Source organism: Pteropus alecto, unplaced genomic scaffold (assembly GCF_000325575.1).
Source record: "Pteropus alecto unplaced genomic scaffold, ASM32557v1 scaffold17, whole genome shotgun sequence".
Taxonomy (NCBI): domain Eukaryota; kingdom Metazoa; phylum Chordata; class Mammalia; order Chiroptera; family Pteropodidae; genus Pteropus; species Pteropus alecto.
In genome coordinates, this window is record NW_006440645.1 from 5,967,322 (window position 1) to 5,976,868 (window position 9,547).

Below are 9,547 nucleotides of genomic sequence, written 5' to 3' on the forward strand. Positions count from 1 at the left end.
AAAGCTGGTGACTCTTAAATGGTTGTCAGCTTGGCATCTCTCCTCTGAACGTTAGACCCTCGGTCCACCGGCCTACTCACGGTCCCGTGTGTACTCCTGACAAATACCGCAAACCCGAGTCTAAAACCGAACCCCTGGCCCCCCTTCCACGATGGCCCTCCCTCAGGCAGTGGTGATTCAGTGACCCACCTGCTCAGCTAAACATTTAGACTAACCAATTTGCAGAAACTAAACGGGCTAATAAGCATTTATATTTAACAAATTCCCCCCACACCTTTTTTTGTGCTTTATGAGTCTTTGCTGTGATTTTATTTTAGGTGCCCTAGACTAGAAGGCGCTTGCACCCGCAGCCCCTGCCAGCACGGTGGCACGTGTACAGACCACTGGTCATGGCAGCAGTGTCACTGCAAAGAAGGACTGACTGGGAAATACTGCGAAAAATGTATGCAAGCCGTTTCATCTTCCACTGGAAGCTATATTAACCGTGAAAAGTATAAATATATGCACCTAAATATGTAATTGAATTATGTTTTCACTGAAAATATCAAATAGACAATAATTGGAAAATATAGTGACATTTTTAAATTCATTTTTTAACCTGGGGAAGAGTGACACCCTGTTAGAATTATTTACTAAATAAATCATTGATTTCCACTATATAAATATATCATTTATTTTTGGTTTACCTATAGGCATACTAGGCAGTTTACAAGGCCAGGGGCTATATTCAGGCTTTGGCTTAATATTATCTACATTTAGAGGTTCCTTCTCTGGTGAATATTTTGTATTTGTTAGAGAAGTATAAATAATAAATTACTGAGTATGGAGCTCAAAACATTATACAATTGAATTATAATCTTTTACATTTAAGATGGTACTTGAATCTTAATTTGCAATTAACAGAATTGGTTTTGGATGTTACTTTTTAAATTCTTTTATTGGTTACTTGTTTATAAACCCTGATGTTGTTGTTAATAAGGCACTAATGGTGTCTGAGCCTTCATTAGAGCATGGTGTTCTCTAATTTCAAGCTGTATATTCAACTACCTAACCCTAATGGGGTCTCTGTGATAAAAATTGCTTCACTTTCAAATAAGCGGTTACTCCTTAAATCACTGCACTTAACTGACTACTTTCGAAAGAGGCATTTGATTCTATTATAACATGAGAATGAATAAACTCATGATTAAATTAAGGATACACTTTACCAAGAAAGACGTTAGGAGCAGAGGTAGAATTGTGTTTAGGATAAAATCAAAACGGGAAAAGCACCTTGTCGTATGATTTTTTTTTTTAAAGTAACAGTTACACCTGGAATATGAAATGACTCATTGGCTTGAGAAATGTCTTTAAAGAAAACAGGTACGATTCACATACAATAAAATTTTCCTTTTCAAAGTGTGCCATCTGGTGCTGACGCTCTCTTGAGCTCATTTCTTTGTGTCTCTTCTTTAGGTAGTTTGCTACAGCAAACTTCCGTACTTCAGTAGTGTGGACATTTTATCGCGTTATGATCAATTGTAATCATATGTGATGATGAATTAAATTGTACATGATTATTACTAATCATAAAGTTAGTTACAAATATTAGATTGTTCACTTTTTCAAATTTCTAATGCGCTAGACTTTAAAGATTAGAAATAATTTTAACTATGAAAGCATTCATTTATGAATTTTGGAAACAGTGAAAATCATAAACAAATACTGCTTCCAGACATTTTAAAGGTGGCTGTCTTTTCAGGTATTCATATTTTATATCAAGTACCAGATATTTAATGACTGTTTCCCAAATGATTAATGCCCGTTTTTAAATGTTTTAGAGTTTACGGTTCTGATATGGATTTAAGTATTTGAAATCAACTCATACAGTAATTCACAAGTGGAAATTTGTTTTTCAAGAGGAGGATTGGGGGACATTATTTGCAAAACCTCAGTAGTTTTAAGGTCTCTTTTTATACTGTTTGTCACCTGTGGACACTTTAAGGAATAACGGATGCGTTTCCCTCCCCCCTCCCGGGTCGGCTTGCAGCCATCACCCCTGACACTGCCTTGTCGCTGGAAGGCCAAGGGCGCCTGGACTACCACATGAGCCAGAATGAGAAGCGGGAGTATTTGCTAAGGCAGAGCATACGAGGGGCCACGTCGGAGCCTTTTGGCGTGAACAGTCTGGAAGTAAAATTCAGGACGAGAAGCGAGAACGGCGTTTTAATCCATATCCAAGAAAGCAGCAATTACACTACTGTGAAGGTGAGCTATCCAAGTGCGCGGTGACGTCATTCGGCCAGACCGCCTGCTGCGTCACGGTCCGAATCGCTCCTCCCCCAGCTTCTCCCCGTGTGTTTTACAATCCATTTGAGTTCCGACTAATGCTGGGCACGATTCCAATATCATCTCATCCTAACTATTTCCCGGGCATTGGCCAGACGAACAAGGTCTGAATGGTTTGGTTTCTAAACACTTTTTTTTCTTGGTTTAGACCACAGCTAGGTAGGCCAGCATAGAAAGAATTTGTCGTGATCCATTTTGTCTGATAAAAACTTATATTGCTCGTCCCCCTACTTTTAAACAAAGTAAAACAAAAATATAATGTGTCTTCGAAATGGAAAAAACATTTTCTCCAAGAATTATTTCAAACACCGCGTATATATTAACTGGCAGGACTAAAATAAGGAAAAACATTTTGAAATTATCTGGCTTTATTTAGTTTGGAGCACAATGGTCTTAACTATCACAGGTAAACACTGTGAAATTAAGTATCTTTGGAATTATTGTAGGTAAAATTACAGCTAAATTCTCCAAATAATTTCTAAATACATAATTTTTAAACATCATAGCTCATGAGAACAATGGATTGGTTTATCATTAGGCTTTACATAATTTTTTTTCTTGACCGTACACGAGATGCTAAACTAGTGAATAATTTCATTAGATCCACATTTTTCATTAGTTCTTAATAGCTTTTTAATTTCTAAGACTATTATTTGGCTTTCTTTCCAACAAATAAGACCTCAGCTCTTAGATCATCATTTTCTTTCTTTATACTGACTGCTTTCAATATTATTTTGTATATTATAATTCAACTCATCATTTTATACAAATTTCGGTAAATTCTTAAGAAAACAAATCTAGATTTCCTTATTTTTTTTGCCTATAAGTCAATACTTTCACAATTACTAACACTTTAGTTAATAAAGAAAAATGTAATATACATAGAAAATTGCTAGATTTAATTCGCTTCTAATACTAAAAATAAAAACAGATGTTCACCTCTAAACTTCAGCCTGCTTATTCTCAAAATTTCTCTCTATCTAAGCCAACTCTGGTTGTATTTCATGTCCTTATCTTTAATAAGTAGTAAAAAAAAATCTTTTTAAAATTCTCATATTATAACCTCCAACTGGGGGTGACTTTACCCTGCCAGGACATTTGGCAATGTCTGGAGACATTGTTTTATTGTCAGGGCTCGGTGTGGAGGGAGGGACCACCGGTCCCTACAGGTCTGTCGCTAACCACCCTGCGGTGCACAGCAGAAGCACCCGCGGAAAGGGAGTTACAGTCCACAATGCGAGTAGTGCTCAGCTTGGGAAACGCTGCCTGAGCCCAGTGCTGGAGAGCATCGTCGGCTTATGACTGTAGCTCCACTGTGGAAGCAGAGGGCCCCGTTCCAGAGTTAGTAAAGCAGCTGCAAAGACAGCACATAAACCGTCGTATACTGTTATTAGTCGGTGTTTATAATTCTCATCAAAAAGTGTCTTAGAAGCCAAGAAAATAAAGGCATAAAGAGAGAAGTAGACCTTCATTGTCTACAAGGAACATATTTTATACGCATTGAGAGGCTCTGACAGTGAGGTCTGTGCAGTGTCTGTTAGGCTGCTTCCAAGTCCTCGTGCCATTTAAATGACATATGAAATATTTCTGGACAGTATTTCTGTAAGCCAAGAGATACAAAATGCAATGTGGTTGAAGAAATCAGAGACAGAATTTTTCCTTCCTTAAGGAAGAAGATGAATGTCAGGATCCATTTTTGTCGCCGTAAGTTCCTGCATTTCCAACAGCGTGGCAGCATTCAACTTCTGATTTTGTTAACGTTGGTAGCAAACACTTAGAAAAGTAAATGCTAATGAATAAAAGTAATGACTAATGCAGACCAACATGCACATTTCTTTCTTTTGTATGAAATTTCGAAAAGTAGCTTTTCAGAGATCAAGGGGCTTGGCAGGTAAAGTAAGTAGATTAAAAAAAAAAAAAAAGACCAAACGCAGTGAATAAGGCGAACTAAACGGACAGTAAAGGAAGAGAGTGGCCGTTGTGAGCAGGCAAGTTACTTGGATGACAGGAACGCGGTCCGCTTCTGCGGGCTGGGAAGCTGGCTCAAACACGCTGTCCCTTACCAGCCGGCTCATCAGTGACCAGGGGTCCTGCTTTCCCTCTTTCTTCCTTTTGGCTCACTTTCTGACAGTTTCTTTTTTTTCTTTCTTTTTTTTTTTTTAACATACTCTGAATCAGTCAACTTTTTCTCCCCCGCCCCTCCTCGCGCGCACACACACACACACACACACACACATTGTGAAAATGAAAGGGTGAGTAGACGGGGTTCTATATGGTTCTAGGAGAGAGGGTCAGCAGTGGGCAGCGACAGCAGTGTGAGGAGAGATGAGCATGTCCAGAATGGAGAGGGTCTGTTCAGATAAGAAATCAAGGAGAGGAATTTCAGACAGGAAAGCAAGAGGGATGCGCGCTCGCGTGCTCGTGGGCCGACGCCACAGGTAAAGCCTTCCGCACGTCTCTTCTTTTGTGGCATATTGTGATCTGAACTATGAAGATGACAAGTTCTGTATAATAGACGATGGACTCGCTGCTCCCAATCAATTCTATTGTTTTGGGTGCTGAGTTTTCCGGTTGGTTGGTTGGTTTTGTTTTTAAGTGAGGCTGGGTATGTTGTACAGGGTTGGGATGAGGGCTTCAGATCGCTATAGAATGAAAAAAATAAATAAATGAACAAATAAATAAAGCAAACCAAAACACGAGCATGGGGTTTTGAAAGTGAGGAAGAATACGGGCGTCCAGTAGAGCATCGCTGAGGAAAAGGAGAACGTTTAAAGTGTTACCGTGGGAACTTACGTTCTCATCAGTCCTGTCTATGGTGTATTCTACAAGCTCTCTCATCAGCATTGTGCGGATGAAAGGGTGACGGGCTGTGACCAGGTAGGAGGGGAACGCAGAGCTGGGAGAAGTCCCTCCCTAAGGCTTCTTTCCCAGAAGAACCTGCCTATAACCAAAGAAGAGTTGCTGTTTTCACTGTGCCATGAGATGTTGCCCATTCGACGAAATGTTGTTGTCATTTAACTACAGCTTTCTTCCCCCCGCCCTCTGAGTTTGATACTGAAATATATTATTATCCAGAGACATCGCTTTAATAAAATATCACAATATGAAGAACATATGTAAATGTGTTAGGCATATTTTCCACAGTAAAAAAGATCTGATCTTTAGTTTTACCAGATGTGTTTGTTGCATATAGAAATAGCATTTGATCTGAGGAAGGAAAAAAAAGGGACCCATCCCTTCGCCCCCCTGCCGTGGCACCAGCTCTGTCTGGTAGTTGGACGGGATTACCCTCCCTGACCCAAATGTTCATCCTGCCTCATAAATTATTTTATATTCTAAGGCATCTCCTCAGAATACGGGAAGCTGGGTAGCTGGAGACTGGAGTAGGAGTTCATCCCACTGGGCGAGGTAACAGACACCAAGTGCCCCTTCGATGACCCGGGGCAGTGAGCCGAAGTGAGGACTTGGCCAGACACCTCGTTATTAACAACTCTCCCTTTATTCATCAGAGTTTTTACCTCAATAAATGACATGAATGATAGGCAAGATTTTTTCTAAAATTCTAGTGTGTAGTAAGTGACAAATAAAACAATTTACTTTTGTCTTTATTTTTCCAACTTTGCTTCATTTTTAGCTAAGCATTGTTTTTTTTTTTTTAAGCTGGCAGTTTTAACATTTTTGATCACTGTGGGCCATTAATTAAACTGACTAAACTTTTTAGACTTGCCATTGCCATTAAATAATAGGAAATCACAAAAAACTTGTACTTATCTTAAAATGGGTATTCATTCCATTATTATCTTAGTTGTGTTCTAGAAAATAATTCTCTGCATCTTGAAAAATTAGGTGTAACACCTTGGGAATTACTGAAACTATTATGTTTGAAATAATCCCTAAAATCATAGAGGCAGATGGATAAATATATTCTCTTTAGCTATTCTGCGTACTTTAAATTGATCAATATGTTAAGGTTTTATTTAATTTTTAAAAATCTTTTATTCCAGCATGGTGTGGTTTAATTCCTCATTATTTCACTATGTTTGTAGATTAAGAATGGCAAAGTCCATTTTACATCAGATGCAGGAATTGCTGGGAAGGTGGAAAGAAACATTCCTGAAGTGTATGTTGCAGATGGCCACTGGCATGCTGTTCTAATCGGAAAAAATGGAACAGCCACAGTACTGTCCATCGACAGAATCTATAACAGAGACATCGTCCACCCTACTCAAGATTTTGGTGGCCTCGAGGTGCTCACTATATCCCTTGGAGGAATTCCGCCCAACCAAGCGCATCGAGATGCTCAAACAGGTAAGTGCTTGTGTTCGGCAGTCGCCAAGGGAAGGTAAAAGTGGTCATCTAAAGGTAGCTGGGTCTCTGATGATCTCTCTCATGGCCGTTGGAAGACCAGCATCGCCCTCCTTAGAAAGCTCGGGAGGAATTACCGGCCATCGCTTCCTTTCACCTCCTGCATTTGTTCTGCCAGCTGCGTTAATTCGGATCATGGCGGTTCGATGCTTTCCTTGTCCACCAAGCATCAGCGTGTGCATTGATTCACCTACTCGTTTGTGCTTTCACACAGCAGGTGTGACCGAGCCCCGTCCTGGGCACTGGGAGCGCAACAGCCGGCTGAGTAGCCCCTCTCCTCATAGAACGTACAGCCCATAAGGGAGACAAACGTTAATCACATCAGTAGCCAAGTAAATCTATTATTTTGCGCTATGATTAATGATGTGAAGGAAGAATATAGAATTCTAGGAGACCGCTCAGAAAAGGAGAAAGAGAAACTTTCCAGGAAAAATGGACATCTGTTGTTAAATCTGAACTATGAAGATAAGAGATAAGGATGAGAGAAGATGAAAAATTAATTTATATTGATAGGAACTAAAAAAACCCAAAAAGGTGGATTATGTCAGGATCGCAGAACCCAGCACATGGGAAGCTGATGTCGCAGGTGAAGGACGGAGTTGGGGAATGAAGCAGGGCCGTCCACACCGGCTGTAGGTTTGGTCCTATTCTCAGAACAATGGGAAGTTCCCAAAAAAACAAAACGAATTAGTCACAGGAGTGTCCAGATGAGACACACTGTAATAGCGAAGCTCCTACAGGCTCCAGCACGGAGAACGCCTTGCAGGAGGACGGGAGTGGACGTGCGTGAATTAGCTGGGAAGACCCTGCAGTGACCCTGTGTGAGTTTTGGCTAGTGCGGTGGCAGAGGAGATGTAAAGAACTTTATAGGGAAGAAGTATTTTAAAAATTAAACTCAACCAAACTGTTGGCGATTTTGGTAAAATTCAGGGAGGTTTCTGACTTTTCAGCTAGGACGAGGGTAGCGCCACCGAGAAAGGAAACTGCAGAACAGTGCAAAAAGCAGCATCCTTTGGGAGACAGCGCGATTTGGGTTTGCGACATTTTAGGGTGTGGGACACCTTGGAGTAAGACCTTTGCGCAGATGGGGCAGAATCGGGAGTGGACTTCAGCTGGAAACATGCTCGGAGGCATCGCTGCTCAGAGGGATCACTGCCCGACAGGGAACCGAAGCCCCGAGCATGGATCCGACACCCTAACCCCAGGGTGTAGCCTGGGAAAAGCCTAGGGCCCCATCTTGGGTAGCTGAGTTAGTGCTGGCTTAGAGGAGAATGAGAAAGGAAGGAGCCTGCGTCACACAGACAAAGCCAGGAGGTGTCACAGCTCATGAGGAAATGTGGATCGGGGACGGGGAGGTCACTAGAATGGAACAACGCGGCAGTAAAACTGAAAAATGCGTGGGAGGGTGATGGAGTTAGGGCACAGGGCGCAGAAGTTAAAGTCCAGGTCAAGTCCGTGCGTATTTAGCTTACTTTAGAATGGGGACGACAGTTCTTTGGGAGTTTCGGAAAGCAAGCCCGCGTAAATCATGCTTTGTGGTTAGTGTCACGGTCCATTCTTGGGCTCTGGGACCCGAGCATTAGCGACGCTGGCACATCACGTCTCATAAAGTGTTTCTCAGCTTTAAAATCATCATCATCACCCTGTAAGGAAGGAGCCATTTTAGATCTTTTTCCCTGAGCCCTGCCGTGCCCACCTCATGCAATGTCACTGCCACAGTTATACTGTGAGACCTGCAAACCGCTGTAAGAGCCAAGGTTTTCTTTTGCTCCCTAAAAATCGACTTTCGAGTCCCTGGGGGTAAGTCCAGTGAGAAGGCATGGTCCAAGGCATGGTTTAGTGACTGAAGCTATGGGCCTATTTTATTTTTTTCCTCTGTATTTTTTAAAATTTATTTCTACATGCAATTCTTGCAATATCGACTAAACAGACGGAAACAAAGGGGAAGTTGAGTAAGACGCCTCTCTGCCTCTCTGCCCCTCTGCCCCGCAGGTTTCGACGGCTGCATCGCGTCCGTGCTGTACGGCGGGCAGAGCCTGCCCTTCAGCGGGAGGCACAGCCTGGCCTCCATCTCCAAGACCGACCCGTCGGTGAAGACCGGATGCCGCGGCCCCAACATCTGCGCCAGCAACCCGTGCTGGGGCGACCTGCTGTGTGTCAACCAGTGGCACGCGTACAAGTGCGTGCCGCCGGGGGACTGCGCGTCGCGCCCCTGCCAGAACGGGGGCAGCTGCGAGCCCGGCCTGCACTCCGGCTTCGCGTGCAGCTGCCCGGAGTCGCACACGGGCCGGACCTGCGAGACGGTGGTGGCCTGTCTCGGCGTCCTCTGCCCCCAGGGGAGGGTGTGCAAAGCTGGCAGCCCCGGCGGGCACGTGTGCGTCCCGAGCCAGGGCCCCGAGGAGCTGTCGCTGCCGCTGTGGGCCGTGCCCGCCATCGTGGGCAGCTGCGCCACCGTCCTGGCGCTGCTGGTCCTGAGCCTGATCCTCTGTAACCAGTGCCGGGGCAAGAAGGCCGCGGGCCCCAAGGAGGCCAAGAAGCCGAAGGAGAAGAAGAAGAAGGGCAGCGAGAACGTCGCCTTCGACGACCCGGACCACCTGCCGCCGTTCGCCGACGACCTGACGGTGAGGAAGCAGCCGGAGGGCAACCCGAAGCCGGACATCATCGAGCGGGAGAACCCGTACCTGATCTACGACGAGGCCGACCTGCCGCGCGGCCCCGAGGCCGTGCCCAGCGCGCCGCTGGCGGCCCCGGAGCAGGAGCCGGAGCACTACGACATCGACAACGCCAGCAGCATCGCGCCGTCGGACGCCGACATCATCCAGCACTACAAGCAGTTCCGCAGCCACACGCCCAA

The 9,547-nt window shown here is 44.0% G+C and overlaps 1 protein-coding gene across 1 annotated transcript in view; it reads left to right on the forward strand.

Annotated features, from left to right (window-relative positions):
• The window catches only part of FAT4 (FAT atypical cadherin 4), a 151,002-nt gene that overhangs the window by 131,349 nt on the left and 10,106 nt on the right, over nt 1-9,547 (forward strand). Inside the window, exons 15-18 of the mRNA XM_025050924.1 lie at nt 318-442; nt 2,030-2,247; nt 6,375-6,636; nt 8,686-9,541. Coding sequence (XP_024906692.1) covers nt 318-442; nt 2,030-2,247; nt 6,375-6,636; nt 8,686-9,541 — 1,461 coding nt within the window. The remainder of the gene's footprint in view (nt 1-317; nt 443-2,029; nt 2,248-6,374; nt 6,637-8,685; nt 9,542-9,547) is intronic.